We start from the raw sequence: 24,419 nt of genomic DNA, 5'->3' as shown, positions 1-24,419 counted from the left end.
ATCTCCTGAAGGCGAAAAAGTATGGATAGTAAGTTATCCTTTGATGATCGCTCATGACCAGTGTGAAAGGATCTCACAGCAGCAGGCTATTTTGATCCATTCGGGCTTCCATTTTCAGGTTCACGGCCGCGGCCACCTCTGCTCCTGTTCACAACTCACAGAGCACACCCTCAATGCTGCCATTTTCCTCGGCCTCCAAGCCAGCATCCTCTGGACCTCTCAGCCACCCTGCACCTCTCTTGGCATCATCCAATTCCTTGTCATCCAAGTCCTCAGTCTCTTCCTCAGTATCAGGTATGATTTTAAGCAAACTGCTTTAGAGCTCAATCCTGAATTCCCAGATGAATATTTTTCCAAGTTGTGGGACTTCCCTGGCGGCCCAGTGGTCAGGACTCCGCGCTTTCACTCCCAGGGGCGCAGATTCAATCCCTGTTCGGGGAACTAAGATCCTGTAAGCTGCACGGCACGGCCAAAAAAATTTTTTCCAAGTTGTTTAAAAAATCCTTACTTTTAAGGACTGTTGTTTAAATCCTTTTTCTTGCTTCCTGTAACTCACACTGAAGTCCTGTGGCTTTTGTACTCTGGATTGGGAAGGTTCACAGTGGCCTCAGTGCTGCCATGCTGTCTCCATCTTGTTGTGGGACATTTATCTTCACGCAGAGCCTGCCCTACGTGAAGGTCAGTCACAGAGCAAGTCTTTAAGCCACATAGATGAGAAGGAGCCTCCGGTGGCTTTATGCTTATTTCCTCTGATGACTGTCTTTGGGTTTTCACACTCAGCCCTACTGCAAGCAAATTTATTAAATAAAGATCATAAATGGGAATAATGATTATAGCCAAGTTGAAGTGCGTTATAAAACCCCATGAGTTGGAACATTCTCCAGGATAAATCATATCTTGGGTCACAAATCAAGCCTTGGTAAATTTAAGAAAATTGAAATTGTATCAAGTATCTTTTCCGACCACAATGCTATGAGACTAGACATCAATTACAGGAAAAGATGTGTAAAAAATACAAACACATGGAGGCTAAACAATACACTACTCAATAACGAAGTGATCACTGAAGAAATCAAAGAGGAAATTAAGAAATACTTAGAAACAAATGACAATGGAGACACGACGACCCAAAACCTATGGGACGCAGCAAAAGCAGTTCTAAGGGGGAAGTTTATAGCAATACAATCCCACCTTAAGAAACAGGAAACATTTCGAGTAAACAACCTGACCCTGCACCTAAAGCAATTAGAGAAAGAAGAACAAAAAACCCCCAAAGTTAGCAGAAGGAAAGAAATCATAAAGATCAGATCAGAAATAAATGAAAAAGAAATGAAGGAAACGATAGCAAAGATCAACCAAACTAAAAGCTGGTTCTTTGAGAAGATAAACAAAATTGACAAACCATTAGCCAGACTCATCAAGAAAAGAAGGGAGAAGACTCAAATCAGTAGAATTAGAAATGAAAAAGGAGAAGTAACAACTGACACTGCAGAAATACAAAAGATCATGAGAGATTACTATAAGCACCTCTATGCCAATAAAATGGACAACCTGGAAGAAATGGACAAATTCTTAGAAATGCACAACCTACCAAGACTGACTCAGGAAGAAATAGAAAATATGAATAGACCAATCACAAGCACTGAAATTGAAACTGTGATTAAAAATCTTCCATCAAACAAAAGCCCAGGACCAGATGGCTTCACAGGCAAATTCTATCAAACATTTAGAGAAGAGCTAACACCCATCCTTCTCAAACTCTTCCAAACAATATCAGAGGAAGGAACACTCCCAAACTCATTCTACGAGGCCACCATCACCTTGATACCAAAACCAGGCAAGGATGTCACAAAGAAAGAAAACTACAGGCCAATATCACTGATGAACATAGATGCAAAAATCCTCAACAAAATACTAGCAAACAGAATCCAACAGCACATTAAAAGGATCATACACCATGATCAAGTGGGGTTTATTCCAGGAATGCAAGGATTCTTCAATATACGCAAATCAATCAATGTGATACACCATATTAACAAGTTGAAGGAGAAAAACCATATGATCATCTCAATAGATGCAGAGAAAGCTTTCGACAAAATTCAACACCCATTTACGATAAAAACCCTGCAGAAAGTAGGCATAGAGGGAACTTTCCTCAACATAATAAAGGCCATATATGACAAACCCACAGCCAACATTGTCCTCAATGGTGAAAAACTGAAACCATTTCCACTAAGATCAGGAACAAGACAAGGCTGCCCACTCTCACCACTCTTATTCAACCTAGTTTTGGAAGTTTTAGCCACAGCAATCAGAGAAGAAAAGGAAATAAAAGGAATCCAAATTGGAAAAGAAGAAGTAAAGCTGTCACTGTTTGCAGATGACATGATACTATACATAGAGAATCCTAAAGATGCTACCGAAAAACTACTAGAGCTAATCAATGAATTTGGTAAAGTAGCAGGATACAAAATTAATGCACAGAAATCTCTGGCATTCCTGTACACTAATGATGAAAAATCTGAAAATGAAATCAAGAAAACACTCCCATTTACCATTGCAACAAAAAGAATAAAATATCTAGGAATAAACCTACCTAAGGAGACAAAAGACCTGTATGCAGAAAATTATAGGACACTGATGAAAGAAATTAAAGATGATACAAATAGATGGAGAGATATACCATGCTCCTGGATTGGAAGAATCAATATTGTGAAAATGACTCTACTACCCAAAGCAATCTACAGATTCAATGCAATCCCTATCAAACTACCACTGGCATTTTTCACAGAACTAGAACAAAAAATTTCAAAATTTGTTTGGAAAAACAAAAGACCCCGAATAGCCAAAGCAATCTTGAGAACGAAAAACGGAGCTGGAGGAATCAGGCTCCCTGACTTCAGACTATACTACAAAGCTACAGTAATTAAGACAGTGTGGTACTGGCATAAAAACAGAAAGATAGATCAGTGGATCAGGATAGAAAGCCCAGAGATAAACCCACGCACATATGGCCAACTTATCTTTGATAAAGGAGGCAGGAATGTACAGTGGAGAAAGGACAGCCTCTTCAATAAGTGGTGCTGGGAAAACTGGACAGGGACATGTAAAAGTATGAGATTAGATCATTCCCTAACACCATACACAAAAATAAGCTCAAAATGGATTAAAGACCTAAATGTAAGGCCAGAAACTATCAAACTCTTAGAGGAAAACATAGGTAGAACACTCTATGACATAAATCACAGCAAGATCCTTTTGGACCCACCTCCTAGAGAAATGGAACTAAAAACAAGGATAAACAAATGGGACCTAATGAAACTTCAAAGCTTTTGCACAGCAAAGGAAACCATAAACAAGACCAAAAGACAACCCTCAGAATGGGAGAAAATATTTGCAAATGAAGCAACTGACAAAGGATTAATCTCCAAAATTTATAAACAGCTCATGCAGCTCAATAGCAAAAAAACAAACAACCCAATCCAAAAATGGGCAGAAGACTTAAAATAGGCATTTCTCCAAAGAAGATATACAGACTGCCAACAAACACATGAAAGAATGCTCAACATCATTAATCATTAGAGAAATGCAAATCAAAACTACAATGAGATATCATCTCACACCAGTCAGAATGGCCATCATCAAGAAATCTAGAAACAATAAATGCTGGAGAGGGTGTGGAGAAAAGGGAACACTCTTGCACTGCTGGTGGGAATGTGAATTGGTACAGCCACTATGGAGAACAGTATGGAGGTTCCTTAAAAAACTAAAAATAGAACTACCATATGACCCAGCAATCCCACTACTAGGCATATACCCTGAGAAAACCATAATTCAAAAAGAGACATGTACCAAAATGTTCATTGCAGCTCTATTCACAATAGCCCGGAGCTGGAAACAACCTAAGTGTCCATCATCGGATGAATGGATAAAGAAGATGTGGCACATATATACAATGGAATATTACTCAGCCATAAAAAGAAACGAAACTGAGCTATTTGTAATGAGGTGGATAGACCTAGAGTCTGTCATACAGAGTGAAGTAAGTCAGAAAGAGAAAGACAAATACCGTATGCTAACACATATATATGGAATTTAAAAAAAAAAATGTCATGAAGAACCTAGGGGTAAAACGGGAATAAAGACACAGACCTACTTGAGAATGGACTTGAGGATATGGGGAAGGGGAAGGGTAAGCTGTGACAAAGGGAAAGAGAGGCATGGACATATATACACTACCAAACGTAAGGTAGATAGATAGTGGGAAGCAGCCGCAGAGCACAGGGAGATCAGCTCGGTGCTTTGTGACCGCCTGGAGGGGTGGGATGGGGAGGGTGGGAGGGAGGGAGATGCATGAGGGAAGGGATGTGGGAACAGATGTATATGTATGACTGATTCACTTTGTTATAAAGCAGAAAGTAATTAAAAAAAAAAAAAAAAAAGAAATCAAAAAAAAAAAAAAAAAACCGCTACCCGGAAATGCAAAAAAAAAAACCAAAAAACCCCATGAGTAAATGTACCCAGCCTATCTCTTTCTTCCTTCAAACCTACAGAAAGGTTGCATAAATTATATTCTGAATACCATGCCCTTCCCTGAGAGTCAACACTTGCTAACATTTTGCACCATTTGCTTTATGTCTTTCCTTTTTAATGTAATTTTTTTTAAACATTTGAAAGTTAATTGCAGACATGAAACACTTCACCCTTAGGAACTTCAGTATGTTTCCTAAAAATAAGGGCACTCAATACATTGTCACACTGAGGAAATTTAACAGTAATCCAGTCTACAGCCGGTATTCACATTTCCACAGCTGTCCTTTTAATGTTCTTTGTAGTCGTTTTTCCCCCCCTCCAATCCAGGAGCCACTCAAGGACCACACGTTATATTCCGATTTTGTCTCGTTAGTCTCAACCAGTTTCTCACCTTTTTTGTCTTTCTCAGCATTGACATTCGTGAAGAGGTCAGGCCAGGTAGTTCTGTGGACAGGCCCTCGATTTGGATTTGAGAGTTTCCACGTGGCGAGAGTCACATGAAACATTTTGAGCAGTAATACCACATAGGTGATGTGCATCACATCACATGATTTCTTTTTGTCCTGACGTAAGTGATGTCAGTTTGCTCACATGGTTGGGATGGTGTTTGTCAGATCTGTCTCAGTTTTTAAGTTGGTTGCTTCTATGAATTCCAGTGATAATACCTAGCCAGACATACTTGGGTAGCCATTTGGTGTTTGAGCCGTCAGGAATAATTTTATCTTGATAGATATTGAGCAAGCATTGAGCTGTGAAATTCCTGAAATCTTCTCTCTTACCTATTACTCAAGAGAAAGGGCTGCCTTGTGGCGTTCGCCAAAGTCACCTCCTTCTGGGACTTGTCATCAAATTCTGAAAAGCACCTGTCTGTGACCCAAAAAATTAACAAGCCTTCCTTTAGTCTTTTCCCATGTCTTTACAGTTTGGGAGAGAGGAGATGTACCATAACACACGTACATTTTCTCCGTTTCCACCGCTTACCACCCAGATCTCCCTACCCCCATTGACATATTTAATTCTTACAGTTTGGTGGGTCTTGGATTATTGGATTGCAATCCCAGTTGTACCCTGGACGCAGTGGGGGATCCCCTCCCTAACCGTTTAATCAGGCTCTCTGGAGATGAGGCTTGGGTATGAGTTTTAGTGTGTTTTTTTTTTTAAAGAACTCTTAGGTGATTCTAATGCACAACAGGGTGAGACTTGTCCTAGAGGCTTCCAGGAGGGTCCTGAAGACCTTGTGAGTTCTTACAGGGTGATGGGGATTACTCTTCTGGTGGTCTTTAAACTTTGCCCCCAGTTCCCAGAGGTGCATCAGGAGCCTCTGTGGGGAGTAAGGATGGGTCAAGTGGACAGCCTCCTGGGCCTGCACACCATCCACACACCTATTATCAGAGACACTCCAGTTCTACCTGCTTTACAAAGGAGTTTCCTGTTTTAAAATGTAATATGTGTTTTTTAGTTATTTGGGAACTGTGGGTGTCACTCTTGGTAACAAAAATCATAAATGGGGGCTAGGGACAATGAGAAACTTTTTTTTTTAGATTTGAGGAAAGGACAAATGAGGAGAAATAATGGGAATAAATACTGTTTGTTTTAACTGACTTCTTGTTCTAACAGGGCGATGTGCTCAGGGTAGTCCAAGTCCAGTGCCGTCAATGGTACAGAAATCACCTAGGATAACCTCTCCCATGGCCAAGTCGGGCTCTCCCCAGGTATGTTTAAACTCAACCTACAATGCTGTGTTTACTAAGTTACTGCCCCAAACATACATGTGTATAAATGGGTTTTTGTGTTTTAGAATTCACACCTTTGAAATAGTATATAGGATTATGTGATAGGAAATACCAAAGTATGATCTTTGAATATTTGTAATGTGAGCTCATAAAAGCCACTTATCTTAACCCTAGAGTCTTAGAATTGTTTTCTCTGCTGGTTCCTGAGCTTATCCATGTTATGTTCCGTTTGTTGAATTCTCTTTATGTCTGAAGACTGTGGTGTAGCACCTGATTTTTTTCTGTCATTCGCAAAGTAACCAAGAAATCTACCTACTGCCTTCTTTTTCTTTCCATAACAACTCAGTTTATTTTAGTTACTTAGTTTTTTACTAACATAGAATACACATGGAGGTAAAAAAGGATACATATGACACATGTCCACCTCAGTGAATTGTCACCAGCTGAATACACCTTGGTAACTAACACCCAGATCAAGAAATAGAACATACTGGGGTCCCAGAGTTCCCCTCATGTTCACCTTTCTGGTCACAACTCTTGCCAAACGGGTCTCACTATTATGATTTCTAACAGCATAGCTTAGTTTAGCCTGTTTGTGAGATTTTTCTGTATCATTGTTGCTGTATGGAATTCACTGGGTGACTCTATTACAAGTTTCATTCCATCCTTGACAGGCATTTGAGTAGCTTCCGGGTTTAAGTCATTGTGAATAGTGTTGTTATGACCATGCTAGTTGACGTCTTTGGGTTAATATGTGTATGCGTTTTTGTTGGGCAGATACCTAGGAGTGGAATTGTTGAGTCATAGAATATTCATATATTCCTCTTCAGTACATTCCTACTAGGAGCATATGAGTTCAGCTGCTCCACATCCTCACCAGTCTTTGTATTTTTCATGGTTTATTGTTGTTGTATTTTGTGCTTTTGATTAGTATTTCCCTGATGACTAGTAAAATTCAGCTTTTTTTTTCATATGACTATTAGCCATTTGACTGTCTTCTCTTACAGGGTGTCTTTTGGGTTGTCTTTTTCTTACTGATCTGTAAGAGTTCGTTCCTTGTTGGATATGCACATGCATGTGCAAACACATACATATAATGCAAATACGAATACTTTCTCACTCTCTGAATTGCCTTTACATTCTCTTTGTGGTGTCTTTTGATGACTACAGTTCTTAATTTTAGTATAATTCACTATATCAATTTTTCTTTTATAATGAGTGCTTTTTGTGTTCTGTTTTAGAAATCATTTCTTATTCCAAGGTCAAAAAGATGTTTTCCTATGTTTTCTGAAAGTTTGATTATTTTACTTTTCATATTTAGATCTGCAGTCTGTCATCTCCATTTATTTTTATGGTTTAACTTAAAGAGCGTTTTCCGTCCGTTTCCCACTTGATTACTTGAGTGTCCCCAGAACAGGAGTCCTGTCTTTTCCTTCTGCCCCTCTCCCAGTCAACCTCCTTCCTGCCCCCAGCACACACCTGTACAGGCTCCACAGTAAATGGCCAGTTTACAGGTGGAGCTTTGGGCATAAAGCATGACACATGGCATTTATTGAGTAAAGCTGTTTTAATGAATGCTTATGCAGTCTAAAAACTCTCCATGTGTCAATTGCTGTAGGTATCAAATAATCTGAAAGCCATCTCAAGTTATAACATCTCTAAAGCAGAATTCTTGATTTCCGTCTTCCCCAGAAGCTGTTCCTTTTCTAGTATCGCCATCTCAGTAAGCAGCACTAACCAGGTACTTTGCTCTACCCCCAGTCCAGAAGTCATCCTAGATTCCTCTCTTTAATAGCACCTCCCCGAGTCCATACTAGCAAAGGTCTTGCCAGCTCTGCTCTGTGATGTGTCGTATATCATATATCCACATCTCTGTCCCCTGCTAACATCGTATTTCAGGCCATTATCATCTCTTCCCTCATTAGCCTCCTGACTCCTCTTCCTATTTCTTTTCCTGCCTGTCACTGTCATCCATGCTCTATTCAGCAGTAGAGGGATCTTTTAATATCATAAATCAGAGAATAGTTTAAACTCTCCTAAAACTCCACTAGTACTTTTCCAACACACTTAGAATAAAATCCAGACTCCTTGGAATAGCTTTACACCACCTGCCTCTGCCTGCCCCCAGCTCCCTCCCTGACTTGAGGTGCCCACATTCACCTTATATCTTTGCCTCAAACTTGCCGAAGTCTTTCCTGCCTCAGATTCTTTGCACTTGCTCTTCTCGCTGCTGGAGGTGCTTCCCCTAGAGCTTTCCATAGCTTTCTCCCTTTCTTCAGGTCTCAGTGCAGAGGCAGTGCTCCGTGAGGGCTTTTGGGCCGTCTCATGTCAAGCAGTGCCCACTTTTATTCTCTCTATATGTTCCTGTTTACTTTTTTCATATCACTTATCACTAGCTGAAATTACCTGAGTTGTTTACCTCTTATTATATGTCTTGTCCCAGTAGAATGTGAGTTCCATGAGAGGAGGGACCTCATCTACCTTGTTTACCTCTATCTAGAGCATATCTTATACCAGGAAGAAGGTACCCAGTAAATACGGGTTCAAAAGAGTGAATGGTGGAACCGTGATGGTATTGTGAGAGCGCCGAGCCTGCAATAGACGCTGAGCCGCCTGCTCCAGGAAGCCATCACCTGGGGGGTGGGATGCACCTTAAAACCTTTGCCTTTCATTTCAGGCAAAATCACTTCAGCCTCCTGTTACCGAAAAGCAGGGACATCAGTGGAAAGAGTCAGATCCTGTGATGGCTGGAATCGGGGAGGAGGTAAATTTGTTCCTGCAGATTTTTCCAGAAGTAGCTCTGATAGTGAGACTTGACTGGCTCTGAGTGTGGACTCCTACGTGACTGTTTTATTCTGCCACTGAGCCATGGCTTGTCCTGGGAGTCTGTGCTGTTAGCGGGCCCGGGAGCAGTGCCATCAGACTGAGCCGTCTCCTCATTTGTGGCCTCTACAGATCACTCACTTTCAGAAGGAGTTGGAAGAGTTGAAAGCCCGAACTTCCAAAGCCTGTTTCCAAGTGGGCACTTCTGAGGAGATGAGGATGCTGCGAACAGAATCCGATGACCTGCACACCTTCCTTTTGGAGATTAAAGAGACCACAGAGGTCTGTGTTTTTGATATTCTTCCTAAGTTGAATTGCACATTTGCAAATTGTTGTCCTGATACTCCATGGATGTATATATTTTCCCTTTTCAAGAACCACCAGTGTTGTTTTTTATGTGGATGAGTGGTTTACCTAGGAATGCCTGACTTCACATCCTACCTTTAGCACTTAATAAATTATGTGACTTTGGGCAAATTATTCCAGCTATTCTATGTTTTAGTTTTCTCATGTGGAAAATGGAATAATAAGTACTTTCTACCCCATTGACACTTACAAGGCACTCCATAAAAGTTTATTCTAGCTGTTCATTTAGTTAAGATATATTTGAAAATTTACTAAGTTTTTTTTCTTGGTATAAAAGCAGACTTTAATGAAGATACTATGGGTCATTTACAGGAGAAAATTTACTGTCTTTTATAGTAAATTGTTAGATTATAAAGGGTTAGGTTTAAAGTAAAAGCAGGATACTTAAGAGCATATACAGTATAAAAATAACAAATATTTGTTGTTAACTGTTTATTTACTGTGTTACAATTATTACTACTTACTATGTGCCAGGCATATCTATATTATCTCATTGAATCCTCACAGCTTTTCTGTGTGGTAGGCACTATTATTCTTTTTGTTTTGCAAGAACAGGAAACCAAGGCTTAGAGAGATGAAGTAATTTGCCCAAAGCCACCCAGTTACTGAGTTATAGAGCCAGGATCCCAGTTCAGACTGCCTGACTCCAGAGCTCTGGTCTTAAATAACACACTTGGAAAGAGGAAAGTTCTCAAGGGTGGAGAAGGGATAAATTGGGAATTTGGGATTAATAGATACTACTATATGTAAAGTAGATAGACAACAAGGACCTACTGTATGGTACAGGGAACTATATTCAATATCTTGAAATAACCCATAATGGAAAAGAATCTGAAAAAGAATATATATATATATATGTATATATAACCGAATCACTTTGCTGTACACTTGAAACATTGTATATCAACGATACTTCAATAAAATTTTTTAAAATTAAAAAAAAAAAAAGAAAGAGGAAAGTTCTCCACGGTTTTAACAGTGATCATCTTTAGATGGCAGGATTACCAGTACTTGTCTTATTTCCTGAGTTTCTGATCATTAGAGTATGTATTTTTTTTAGTGAGGAAGGAAAAAAAAATGAACGTTAATATCTTTCTTTCCAAGCAGTGAAATTCACTTTTTGCTATATTCATATGTTCATCATGTTAAATATTTGAGAAATACCACCTTCCTTGATCTAGAAAGAAAGGTTTGTTTCTTGGAAATACCACTTTTGTATCAATTCATCCTCGTATCTTTTCTAGTCTCTTCATGGAGATATAAGTACCCTGAAAACAACTTTACTTGAGGGCTTTGCTGGTGTTGAAGAAGCCAGAGAACAAAATGAGAGAAACCGTGACTCTGGGTATCTGCACTTGCTCTATAAGAGGCCGCTGGACCCCAGGAGTGAGGCTCAGCTCCAGGTAGGAGAACCCCGCCAGAGCTGCTGAGAACAGTCTCCCAGACAGGCGCTCCTTTGGGAGATACAGGCTTGCCCAACTGCTTGTACAAAGTTGTTCATTTCCTGTGAGTGTTGACCCACTTGGCGTAGACTCCCTTCACTGTCACAAAGAAAATGGCACTTTCCCACTTAAGGTTTTTTGGATTAAACAAAAACATAATTCTTAATTGAACCTTAAGATTGGTAGAGAGTAGCTGTTGAAAAAGATATATTTAGAAATCAAATCAGGAATAATAATTACTAAACTAGCAACTGTTCATTGGGCACCAAGTACTCTGTGAGGTGGGTTTTTTTTGTTTTTTTTTAATATAAATGTATTTATTTATTTATTTATTTATTTTTGGCTGCATTGGGTCTTTGCTGCACACAGGCTTTCTCTAGTTGTAGCGAGCAGGGACTACTCTTCATTGCGGTGCATGGGCTTCTCATTGTGGTGGCTTCTCTTGTTGCAGAGCATGGGCTCTAGGTGCGCGGGTTTCAGTAGTTGTGGCACATGGGCTCAGTAGTTGTGGCACATGGGCTCAGTAGTTGTGGCTCATGGGCTCTAGAGCACAGGCTCAGTAGTTGTAGCGCATGGGCTTAGTTGCTCTGTGGCATGTGGGATCTTCCCAGACCAGGGCTCGAACCCGTGTCCCCTGCATTGGCAGGCAGATTCTTAACCACTGCGCCACCAGGGAAGCCCTGTGAGGTGTTTTTTAATACATTATTTCTAGTCTTCAAAACCTGCTGCTCTGCAAGGTGAGAGTTACTGATCCCATTGTACAGATAAGGAACTGGAATATCATAGGCTAAGGAGCTTGCCCAAGGTAATGTTGATACTAGTAAGAGTGGGACCAGAATCGAAACTTCTACCTGCCGGGGCTCCTTCCTGTAACTGTTAGCAAAGTTACTCTTCTCATTCTTAATTATTCCTATATTCTCTTTGAGCTAAATCTGAGTTTTGTTTCCTTCTTTCAATTTATTCAAAATTGTTGCATCACAGCTTTAGTAGGGGTCATCTCCCACCACCTTGCATTTCCGTAGAATCAGGTAGGAAAGGGTGCAGGGGTGGCAGCACTGGCCTTCCTCACCTGGGACCTGAGTCTGTGAGTATGGTGAACCCCCTCCTGCCTCAGAGGATTTGAGGCTGCAGACTCTACTGTTGCTGTCATTTCCACCCCACACTTGGTAAGCATACTGACAGTAGGAAAATGAAAGAAGTGGAGGCCTCCCAGAAAGGTTGAGGAACCCCTGCTGTGTCCTGCTGCCCTTGAGGTATTCCTAGGTGTGTCCTTCTCCTGGGGATGGTAACCCCAGAGTGCAGAGAGTGCCGACCACTTGCCTACCGCTCATCAAATTACAGGCCTCCACATTGAATCTGGTCACTCTTTCTTCCTATGTGCCTTTTCACCCCTTGCTCTGTGTGCAAACTAAAAGAATTCAGCTTTGGGTGAACCACTTTCCCCATTCAAGGGAAATAATTTTCTCTTTTCCACAGTGCTAAGTAGATAATAATAGCTAGCGTTTATTGAATGCATACCATATACAAAAGAAAGATAAGGAATCAGAGACGCAGGAACTACCCAAGTCTTAACCACTAATAAATGCTGGACCCTGGAGCCTGGGCAGTCTGGCTCAGAGCCTATGGTGTTCAACACTACACTACAGCTGGATAAGTAGCAGCAGAAAGATTGACTTGTAAATATAACGTGGGGTGTGTTGCTATGGGATTGCAGATGGGGGAGCAGCTAAGCCACAGAAAAATATTTGTGATAGGCCTTAAAAGAAAAGTTTTTTTTCCTGGCAGACAAAGTTGGGAGGGCATTTAGAAGAAGCAAGATCAGTTAATGCACAGAGGTATGGTCACATTTGAAGTGTCCACAGTAAAGGGCCTCCCTGTAGTCATGGAGCACTGAGTTGAAATTTGTATTTGATGCTAAGGTTACTGCTGCTTCCTAGAATCAGCCTGGCTCTCTTTACATGACATTTTCTTCTTCAGTTAGGACACATACCCTTGTCCGAAAATAATTTTGAAAATACAGTTAAACACATTAAGATCTTTTTACAGATGTAGAGAGTGTTTTCCACTGTAAAGTACATTGTCTTCATTTGTATACATGTTTAATGGAATGCTTCATTTGCATTAATGGAATGCTATATTTTTTTAATTTTTGAGAGTCAAATGGTATAGCCATGAACGTTAACACTGGACCAATATTTAAAGAAAATTATTGCAGACCTAAAATAAATTAATAGGTAAGACTTCTAATAATGGTAAATTCAGTTTCTAGTGCTGATACTATTCTTTGTTTTTGAGAAATGAGTTTTTCCCCACTGGTGAGATGACTTATGTGTTCTACTCTATGAATAGATAGGTGAAGAATTATTTTCAGCACTGTTTTGTAGAATAATTTTGTCTGTGTTACAGTTAATTTCATGGGTGGGAGAGCAAAATCTAAATGGGTGCCCTGTCGGAGTAACAGAGTGCAGTGGAAAATTCCTAGGCCATGTGGAGATACTTTACAGGAGCTGAAAATGAGAACTAAGCAAGAACATTGGTTCCCTAGAGGCCCTAGGCCGATACACCCTTTCTGTTTCCCTTTTCTTCACACCACCTCTCTGTCACACACTTTAAAAGGTTGAGTTGCTGTTTTTCATTTGAATTATAACATTCTAATGATTGTATTAAAGCCTATTACATTTTCCTTGTTCATTATGGTTCTCAGTTATAAAAAGACTTCAAAGTCATTTTAACTGTTTTGATACACCTTCCTGCAAGCTACTGGACAACTGAGTCAGTTTGACGTTTCATTTTTTTCTTGTAGGAAATTCGGCGCCTTCATCAGTATGTGAAATTTGCTGTCCAAGATGTGAATGATGTTCTAGACTTGGAGTGGGATCGGCATCTGGAACAAAAGAAAAAACAAAAGTGAGCGAGGTCTCTCATCCACTGTGTAGATAATTGCTGTAGCCCTTTTAAAAGATCACTTAGGAGGATTTATTAAAAACCCTACAAAGGTTCATTCTCTTTGACCCAGTCATTATACATCTAGAAATTTGTTCTACAGAAACTATAGCAATATTCACAATAATTTACATAGAACAATTTATATTATAGTGCAATTTATGAGAGTGAAAAATTGGATTCAACCTAGTTACCCAAAAGTTAGAGGAGTGGCTAATAAATCTGGTCACATTTTTTTCTTAATGCAGAATACTGTGTAGCCGTTGAATCTCATATTCTCAAAAAAATCATATTAAATATATTTTGTGTTACATGAACTATACAAAATATATAATTCTGTAACTCATTATTAGATATAAAATATGAAAAAGGTAAGACATAAAATCATACTAGGTGACCTCATTGTGGAGGTCTAATGTAGAAAAGGCTGGAAATAAATCTGTCAAAATACTCATAGTTATACCTGCAAGACGAGATTAAGAGGAATGTTTCTTTTATACTTTTCTGTATATTCCAAATTTTCCTTTGGAGGAAACATTCCTAATTAGTATGGATCACTAAAAGGATGAGAGGAGTGGTAACAGAGGTAGAGGAAAACCTTCTATCCTGATCTTCCATCCGTGGATATTTGGTTTTATGCCTCGTGTTTTCCAGAAGGAATAGAATGCAGTACATTGTGAAAGCAGTAAGGTGCCCACAAGAAATGTGAAAACCAGGTCAGCCCTCAAAATGCTAGATTTCTGAAACACCTATACTTGATTAATGTGATTAGCCTTGTAAGGAAACAAACCAGGAAATGATCTATTCACTGTTTACAAAGCTGTGAGGTCACAGACTTTTAAGTGGGGCAACCTGGGTGTTGTGTCAGGGGCAGGGCTGGAAGGTGTTTAAAATTCAGTAAACAGAATTTAATACATTATATTCCACAATGTGGAGAAAGGCTTTGTGCCCGACATGAGGAGCATAGATATGGGAAGACAGAGGTGAACATTGATCCTCCAGACACTGACAGAGGGAAGGTTCTGTGGCCTGGAGCACTTGTCCCCGTGGGCAGTTGGGCCCCTTTAGAGGTTTCAGAGCTTACTCCCCTGATTCTGAATTCATGTTCCTCCCCATGTGAGAGAATGGCTTGACCTGACAGTGAGAACATTCTGCTCTGCTTGACAGTTGGATTTCTCTTTGCTAATTAATAACTTGGCTTTTTAAAAAGTGCATGATGGGGAATTCCCTACCGATCCAGTTGTTGAGACTCCGCGCTTCCACTGCAGGGGGGCACTGGTTCCATCCCTGGTTGGGGAACTAAGATCCAACAAGCTGCATGGCCAATAAAATAAAATAAAATAATAAAAAATTTAAAAATGAAAATAAACAATAAAAAGTGCATGATGCTAACAGAGAAGCCAGCTTCTTTGTTCTCCTTTAAACAACCCCATGGATTTTCTACTTAACGTGCTTTTTATTTTTTATTTTTTTCCTCTGCACTTGGGCTTTCTCTAGTTGCGGCGAGCAGGGGCCACTCTTCGTTCGTTGCAGTGCGCAGGCTTCTCATTGCGGTGGCTTCTCGTTGCAGAGCACGGGCTCTATCTAGGCACATGGGCTTCAGTAGTTGTGGCTCGTGGGCTTAGTTGCTCCCCGGCATGTGGGATCTTCCTGGACCAGGGCTCAACCCATGTCCCCTGCATTGGCAGGCAGATTCTTAACCACTGCACTGCCAGGGCAGTCCCTTAATGTGCTTTTTTTAAGTTCCCTTTCTTTAGAGTTCAGAGTCTTAAATCTGTACAATTTTCTAGCACTTCTCTGTTTTGGGCCCTTCTCTAAATATTACCTTGTACCCTATTGAAATGCCTGTTCAAAATATATGTTGAACTAACTACCTTGTCACCAGAAAGAAAGGGACAGTTGTCCCTGTCGTCTTGTAATTCTTTTGGGTGGGTGACCCCCCCTGCTGCTAAATCGTGTGCTGTTCCTCTGTTTCTTGACAGCACTCTGAAGAAATGACTGACTCCCTAGATTTCCCTGTACCCTTGGGCTTTTTCTTTTTATTTCATATAATTTACATACAGAGAAATATGCGTATCCTAATATATAGCTGGATGAATTTTCCCCCATTTCTTCCCTGGAACCCATCTGAGGTTCTGTCTGGCCGTGCTGTCCTCTGCTGCAGGCCCGGTCCTGCACATCCTAAGCTGCTCTTTCCTCCTTACACTTTATCCTCGTTAGGCTTTCGTCCCCCCCCCTTTTTTTTTTTTTTTGCGGTACGCGGGCCTCTCACTGTTGTGGCCTCTCCCGTCGTGGAGCACAGGCTCTGGACGTGCAGGCTCAGCGGCCATGGCTCACGGGCCCAGCCACTCCGCGGCATGTGGGATCCTCCCGGACCGGGGCATGAACCTGTGTCCCCTGCATCGGCAGGCGGACTCTCAACCACTGCGCCACCAGGGAAGCCCTCATCCCCTTTTTATGTTCGAGTAATTTCTTGATGTTTCTTTCCGACTAGTGGTTCTCCAGTTTAGTCTTCTCACTGTTACAGTTGTAGTCTTTTTTTTTTCCATTCGGTGGGGAGTTCCTTTACTTGAACCATTCACATTTAATTCTTTCCTCCTTGCTCTCAACAGGCGCCTACTTGTGCCAGAGCGAGAGACGCTGTTTAACACCCTTGCCAACAACCGGGAAATCATCAACCAACAGAGGAAGAGGCTGAATCACCTGGTGGATAGTCTCCAGCAGCTCCGTCTTTATAACCAAACCTCCCAGTGGGGCCTTCCCTTGGATGTTCCCTCGCAGAGCAGCCCTCACAGGTGTGCAGGAGAATGGGCGTTAATGCCACATGCGCTCAATAAATGTGGTTGGATGAACGAATAAATAGAGTTAGGTGGAGTAGTCTTAGAATGGTTCCCATGTGGCTTTGAAAGTGACTCTGCCGTCTTTCACCTGTGTGAGCCTGGTCAGCTTCCTCACCTTCTCTGATCCTTTGTTCCTTTGCCAAAAAGTAGGGCTAACAATACATGACTCATGGGATTACTAGAGAGTTTAAAACTAAGTCTTTAAAGCACCTAGTAGTGTGCCTGATGAAACAGATGCTCAATAGATCATAACAGATACTATATTCACAGTTTTATTGTTTAATTGAAAATTAACTCTCAGGATTAGGTTGACCAATTTGTCTTGAAGCTCAGATTTACCATTTTGCAAGAGTGTGGAGATTTCAGACCCTGCAGTTAGACAGTTTACCCCTGAAGTTACCAAGGTGGTCTTGTGTTTCTGCCTTTAGGCTGAATGTGTAGATTTTAATTGCCCTTCCTGCTGGAGCCCCGTTGGTGTTGTGTTTGCTCTGGGGTTCGGATATAATATTGAGACTGTGATCTCTTTCCTCTTGGATTAATTTCCTTGATTGGTCAGATTTTCCATTTCTGTATTGGGATGCTCTCATATCTTGCCTTTATATTTAGGAGGATAATGTACCACCACCACCACCACCCCCGACTTCTCAGGTCGTAGTTGGTTCATATGTAACACTGTCCTATTTCAGTTTTGACAGTGACCTCGAAAGCCTGCGCAATGCTTTGTTGAAAACAACCATAGACTTGCAAGTCAAACCCTTGCCCAAAGTCCCAGGTAAATGAGTTCTTCCCAATCTTTAAACTCTCTTTGTTCTCTTTCATCTACTGACATCTTAAAAACCGAGTCTTATGCATTTATGGGTTCATGAATTTCTTGCAGCTAAACTGTCCCCCGTGAAACAGGCACAGCTGAGAAACTTCTTGGCCAAGAGGAAGACCCCACCGGTGAGATCTACTGCTCCAGGTAGAGGAAACTGGTCCTGAATTTAGGATGTGGGGGTAGGGGTAGGGGTACGGGTAGGGGTAGGGGGTAGGGGTAGGGGTAGGGGGTGCGTGTGTGTGTGTGTGTGTGTGTGTGTGTGTGTGTGTGTTTTCCTTTGGTTCTTAATGGGAGATAGAGTGTGTGTGTGTCTGTGTCTGTTCTTTTGGTTCTTAATGGGAGATAGAGAAAATGTCCCCGGAATCTGTCATCCAGAAGCAGCTTATACATGGTCAATGAAACAGTTCAAGGTAGTTATTCTGGCTTTTACACTGTGTTTTCTGCAGTCCTTAGGTTCTGTGGCAGTGGTTCTCAAGGGTTTTGAGGGAAGCTGGGCTGGCTCCAGGGGTCCTAGCCTCTGCTTTAGCTAGAGAAGCTTTACTTTTCTGATTGGTATGGGGTTTTGAGTAAGGCTACATTTGAAAAAAAGATGTTCTAAGAAAGAAGAAAAAAGAACTACAGATTAGGGAATGATGGCTAAAAACACTTGCTGAAAAGAAGCCACATACCTGATAAAAAATATTTTGTCATGAAATTATCTATATAATTACCTGAATTTGCTTTTAAAGAAATATTTGTTAGATGCAACTTTAGGCATAACCCTGCTTTGCTCTAGTGCCTGTAACTGCTTTTTTCTTTGAAATTATGTTTTGAGTTGAAATTTTTTTTTTTTTGGCTGCATTGGGTCTTCATTGCTGCGCGCGGGCTTTCTCTAGTTGTGGCGAGTGGGGGCTACTCTTCATTGTGGTGCGCGGGCTTCTCATTGCAGTGGCTTCTCCTGTTGCGGAGCACGGGCTCTAGGCGCGGGCTGGGGTAGTTTCAGCACGCGTAGCCAAGCTTTTTGGAAAATCAGGATCCAGTTCAGGATTGTACATCGCATTAAGCCGCTGTCCTCTTTAGTCTCCTTTATTTTTCATTTTTGACAGTTTTACTACTTAAGCTTGCCTCCCCAAATACCGTAATTTGGTTTTGCCTGTTTTTTGGGCTTTGGATACTGCGGAAGTCCATTTATTTATTCTCTGGATGGGTTTCTCTTACTCCACATCAGGTTTCTAAGAGTCATCCATGTTGCTGCATATAGCTGTTTGTTTTGTTGCTTCGTGTATGAATATACTGCATTTGTTTATCCGTTCTCCTTTTGGTGGGCATTCACTGTTTGCAGTTTTTAGCTGTAACATAGTAGAATGTTGCTCTGAACATTCTTGTGCTTGTCCCTTGGGGTACACGTGTATGTCTTTTATGTGGTCGTGTGGCTCCGAGTGGAATTGTGTCTCGTACTCTGTCCCTGTGCTCAGTGTCAGATTCTGCGTGCAATTCTCTTGTAGCAGGTCACACTTGGCCATCAGTGTATGAATATTCCAGCTGTTCCACAGCCTTGCCAAGCTTGATATTATCAATCTTTTTCCTTTTAACTCTGCTGGTGTCACCTTTTTATATGTTTAATTACCATTTGGGTATCTTCTTTTGTGAAGTGCCTGATTAAATCCTTTGCTCATCTGTCTGTTGGATAATCTGTCCTGCTGATTTGTAAAAGTTTTTATCAGTTCTTGATACCAGCCTTCTGTTGGTTATATGAGATTATAGTTATTCACTTTGTTGCTTTTTAGCCTCTTAGTATCTTTCGGCAAAGAGAAGTTCTTAATTTTAAAACAGATTTTTCAGCCTTTTCTTTTATGGTCAGTTCCTGTTGTTCTGTTGAAGAAATCTTTCTCTACCTCTAGGTAACAAGAGTATGTATGCACCTTTATTATGGTCTAGAAATGTTAATGCTTTGCCTTTCAAATTTAGATCTGCTATCTACCTGAAATTGATTTTTTTAAAACAACTTTATTGAGGTGTAATTTGTGTATCATAAAATTCACCTGTTGTAAGTGTAAAGTTTGACGATTTTTGGTAAATTTACAGAATTGTATAACCATCACCACATTCCAGTTTTAAAACATTTCCATCACTTAAGAAGTTGCGTCATGCTGTTTGTAATCAGTTCCTATTCTGCTCCCAGCAACCACTGATCCATTTTCTTTCTCTGTGGAACTGCCTTTTTTAGAAACTGCGTATAAATGGAATCATATGTAGTCTTTTGCTTTGGCTTCTTTCCCTTAATATAACTTTAAGGTTTACCCATGATGTGTATCATGTATTAGTAGTTCATTCCTTTTTATTGCTGAATGGTATTCCATTGTATGGGTAGACCATATCTTGTTTATACTATCTGGAATTGATTTTTGTGTATGATACAAAGTATGGCTCTCATGTCATTTTTTTGTATTTAGATATCTGATTGTCCCAACACTGTTTAGTGAAGATTCTTCCTCCCTACTTAGTGGCCACCTTTGTTGTAAATCGGGTTTCCTTATACTCGTAGGTCTGATGGTCTCTACACTGATTAGAAACCACTGCCACCACACTGCCTCAATTAACTGGTGCTAAAATAAGTCTCATACTGGTTTTTTTTCTAGATCCTAAAGCTATGCTGTTCAATATGGTAGCCTATTCAAATTTAAATTAATAAAAATTAAATAAAGAATTCAGGGCCTCCCTGGTGGCGCAGTGGTTGAGAGTCCACCTGCCGATGCAGGGGATACGGGTTCGTGCCCCGGTCTGGGGGGATCCCATGTGCCGCGGAGCGGCTGGGCCCGTGAGCCATGGCCGCTGAGCCTGCGCGTCCGGAGCCTGTGCTCCGCAACGGGAGAGGCCACAACAGTGAGAGGCCCGCGTACCGCAAAAAAAAAAAAAAAAAAGAATTCAGTTAATCCCAGCAGCCACATTTCAAGTGCTCACTAGGTACATGTGACTAGTGGCTACTGTAATGGGAAACGCAGGCATAGAACATTTCATCATCACAGAAAGTTGTACAGTCTAGAGTAGGGGTTGGCAAACTGTTTCTTAAAGAGCTGGATAGTAAATATGTAGTAAATATGTAGTTTCTGTGGTACCTAGTGAACTCTGCCCTTGTAATAGGAAAGCAACCACAGACTGTATGTAAACAGATGGGCATGCCTGTGCTTCAGTAAAACTTTATTTATAAAAGCAAGCAGCTAGCTCATGGCTGTCGTTTGCTGACCCGTGATCTAGAATGTTTTGGCTCTTCTTGGTGCTTTCCATTTCCATATTAATATTATAATTGTCTTGTTAAGTTCTACCACCCTCAGCCCTCAAAGAGTTGAGATTTTGATTGGGATTGTATTGAATCTCTAAATTGACTTAAAAGAATTGACATTTGTACAGTGTTGATCTTTCATTTCCTAGACATGGCGTATGTTTATTTGGGTCTTTAATTTTTCTAGATGTTTTCTGCATGGAGGATGTGCACATCTTTTGTTAGATTTATTCCTAAGTTTGATATTTTTGATGCTTTTATAATGATGGGGTTTTTTTCCTTAAATTTCACTTTATGTTTGATTTTATGTTAGATATAGTATATAGAAATGTACTAGATTTTTTGGTATGTTGACTGAATCTAGCATCTTGGCTAACTCATTTCAAATAATATGTCTGTAGCTATTTCTTGGACTTTCTATGGAAACAATTATACCTTCCATGGATATGAACACTTTTGTTTCTGCTTTTTATTTAATTTTCTTACCTTATTTCACTGGCTAGGACCTCCAATGCAGAGTCCAATAAAAGGGGCGAGTAGGCATCCTTGCCTTTATCTCAAAGGGAACACTTTCTGTAGTTCCTCATAAGATATGAGGTTTGCTGTGTCTACTGATATGATCATGATTTCTACCTCTTCTCCTTCCTGTTAATGTGGCTTTCTGCCTGTCCTGATCTGAGCTAGCATTTAAGCAGAGTAAGTTTCTTCAGGTTTCAGTGGGGCCCCCTTTCTAGTGCCAGGAAGGTAGCTGCATCCTTGATCACAGCAGGAAGCAGCATGTGTCAGCTGCGGAGGCAGCATCATTGAGACAGTTGAACAGACCAGGCTCCTGGCCTCTGCAAGTGAGCATGGCCATTGCATTTTTCAGTTGGTGGGTGTCCCTCCACCCAAATCCAATGAATGGCATCAGAAAGATGAAGGAAGGAAACTGAGAGAACCCCCAGGTGGTATCAGACCTTGGGAGTGAAAGTTATTTCCGTTTTCTATCCAGTTCCTGAAGGTGATGAGTCTGAGTCATCTCTTGTTGCTATTAACTCTCAGGAAGTGGGATTTTAGAGAAATTAGTGTGAGCCGTGTGGCCCTAAGAGAGTGTGCAGTTTATATTAGTTTTCTGTGGATGCTGTGTAACAAATTATCACAGATGTAGTGGCTTATAACACCACCTGTTGATGATCTCACAGTTGTGTGTGTCAGAAGTCCAGGTGCAGCATGGCCCTGCTGGGTCCTCTGCTCGGGGCTCACAGGCTGAAGTCAGTGTTGCCTGGTCTGAGCTCTCATCTGAAGGCTCTGGGGAAGATCCCGCTTCTGAGTTGTTGGCAGAATTCGGTTCCTTGCAGCTATAAGACTGAGGTCCTCCTTTGCTTTGCATGTGCCCCTGGCCCCCTTCGTCTGCAGTCCAGCAACAGCACATTGAATGCTTCTGTGCCCCCACTTCTGCCAACTCTCTCTGCTTCCTCTTGTGCTTCTTTTCTCTACCTTTAAGGGCTCTTGAGATTTTATACTGGGCCCACCTGGAAAATCCAGGCTTACCTCTCTGTTTTAAGGTCAACTGACTAGTAACCTTAATCGTGTCTGCAAAATCCCTTTGGCCATGTAATATAACCATCTAACAGAACATAACCATGGGTGTGGCACTGGGGGCAAGGGTCGTGGGGTCAAAATTCTACCTAGCACAGGGTATTTTATATATAACAGAGTATTGTTAAGAACATGGTCTTTCGAGTCGGATACACGCCAGGTTTGAATTCCGGCTCTACCACTTACCAACTTCGTGACCTTGGGCAAATTACTCAGCCTTTCTAGGCATTAACCATAAAGACAGATAACAGGAATTTCTCATTTAGATGCTTTGAGCAGTACCTGGTACCAGGTAAGTACTCAATAAATGTTAGCTGCAGTTTTACTGGTGGTGCTGGTGGTTATGGAGGGGCTTGCTAAGTGACCCTGCTGCACATTGACCTGCATCAAAACACTTGGGTACAGTGCTGTCCCGTAGGACCTCCTGCAGTGGTGACGGTGTTCTGGATCTGTGCTCTCCAGTACAGCAGCTCAGCTGTGGCTGTTGAGCACTTCAAAGGGGGCTGGTGTGACTTAGGATTCCAAATTTTCATTTATTTACTTTACATTACTTTTAATCTAGCCACGCATGGCTGGTGGCTACCAAATTGACAGTGCAGCCTAGCAGCAGTGCTAGCACGCAGCGTTGGTTTTCACTTGCATTTATTTATGTTCCGGTTCCATTATGACAACTAAAATCTTTCAGAGTGATGTGCCTATGGGGCAAATAAGTCAGTAAATATTAGCAATACTTTTACATAACTTGAGGAGGAGAGAGGGCTGTTTTTTGTTTGGTTTTGGTTTTTTTCCAATATACAGACAGTAACATGACTCCTGAAATTCACGGTAGAAAGTAACATGGCATATTACCCCATAGTTCAGGGAAGGAAAAAAACAGGGAAGGTGAAGATTGATTTCAGTGATTTTTTTGTTTTAACCTAATTGATTCAGAAGAATGATCAGATTTATGTGGCAGTGTTTGAGACCCTCACATTGAGGACATGATGTCTTTTCCAGTTTGCGTTAGGCCTGTTCTCAGAAGTTTATTGTTGGAAAGCAGCGGCAGCACGGGGACTGTTTACTCTGCTCTGGAAGCTTGTCTGTTGCTTTTCTGAGAAGGTGTTATTGCCTGTGAACTTCCTGCTTTTACACCAGCATGCATCCCGTCTCTCACCTCACTTTTTTTTTTTTTGTTTAACAGTCAAAATGTTCTTGTCCTACACAGCTCGGTTTTGCAAAGCCCATTTGAGCAAAAAGTATCTTTGTTCGCATTCAGCAGCAGCTGCTTCCACTTAAAATAAGTAATAATTAAGTCGATTTATAAATTGGATATTTCTCTAGCGGCAGTGAAAATTACATAGCTTTTGGACTTGAATTGTCTTTTGGACTTGAATCGTCTAAGTTGCGTTTTGTTTTTGCGTTTTGTTTTGGGCTTTGTAGCCAACCTGTCTCGGTCAGCTTTCCTGTCTCAGAGGTATTATGAAGACTTGGATGAAGTCAGCTCAACGTCATCCATTTCCCAGTCTCTGGAAGGTGAAGACACACGGGCATCCTGTAAGGATGATGACGCAGTGGTCCAGGTTCCCCGGCATGCTCCCGTGGTTCGGACGCCTTCCATCCAGCCCAGTCTTTTGCCCCAGGCGACTCCTTTTGCTAAATCTCACCTGATTCATGGTTCGCCAGGTGTGATGGGAACTTCAGGTAAGTAAACAATGAGACAGGAAATGATCTTTTTTCCCTAAGAGATCTCTAACTCCTGGAGGAACTGTAACTGGGTTTTATATTATCACACCCATAAGTTATGGGTTCCAGCCCATTTCTGTTAATATTGTAGAAATTACAGGACAGATTCAAGAGGTGTGTTCCCCTTGAAAGTGGTTGGTAGGACCTGAGGAAGAGAATACCCTGCAGGGTTCACAGTTACTGCTTCACTGTGGAGCACAGCTTGTGCCTTTCACGTCCCACCTCATTTCAGCCCCTCCATTGTAGCCATGTTGTGCCTCAGAGTTCACCAGCCAGAATGCTCATTGTCTGTGTTGGCTCGCTGATGGGACCTGTATTGTGCTGTCACACCTTCATTTCAGAGCAGCAGGACTTTGTATTACA

The 24,419-nt window shown here is 41.2% G+C and overlaps 1 protein-coding gene across 3 annotated transcripts in view; it reads left to right on the top strand.

Annotated features, from left to right (window-relative positions):
• Positions 1 to 24,419, top strand: part of NUP214 (nucleoporin 214) — a gene marked incomplete at its 5' end in the record, with an annotated part of 98,939 nt that overhangs the window by 21,448 nt on the left and 53,072 nt on the right. For all 3 annotated transcript variants that reach the window (XM_079705673.1, XM_079705674.1, XM_079705672.1), the window contains 10 exons: positions 119 to 294; positions 6,151 to 6,245; positions 8,944 to 9,030; positions 9,222 to 9,371; positions 10,700 to 10,858; positions 13,701 to 13,804; positions 16,453 to 16,635; positions 17,367 to 17,452; positions 17,558 to 17,641; positions 23,754 to 24,014. In XM_079705673.1, the coding sequence (XP_079561799.1) occupies positions 119 to 294; positions 6,151 to 6,245; positions 8,944 to 9,030; positions 9,222 to 9,371; positions 10,700 to 10,858; positions 13,701 to 13,804; positions 16,453 to 16,635; positions 17,367 to 17,452; positions 17,558 to 17,641; positions 23,754 to 24,014 (1,385 nt within the window). The remainder of the gene's footprint in view (positions 1 to 118; positions 295 to 6,150; positions 6,246 to 8,943; positions 9,031 to 9,221; positions 9,372 to 10,699; positions 10,859 to 13,700; positions 13,805 to 16,452; positions 16,636 to 17,366; positions 17,453 to 17,557; positions 17,642 to 23,753; positions 24,015 to 24,419) is intronic.

Source organism: Hyperoodon ampullatus (genome assembly GCF_949752795.1).
Source record: "Hyperoodon ampullatus genome assembly, chromosome: 6".
NCBI classification, from domain to species: domain Eukaryota; kingdom Metazoa; phylum Chordata; class Mammalia; order Artiodactyla; family Ziphiidae; genus Hyperoodon; species Hyperoodon ampullatus.
This window is presented reverse-complemented; position numbering and strand designations above follow the sequence as displayed.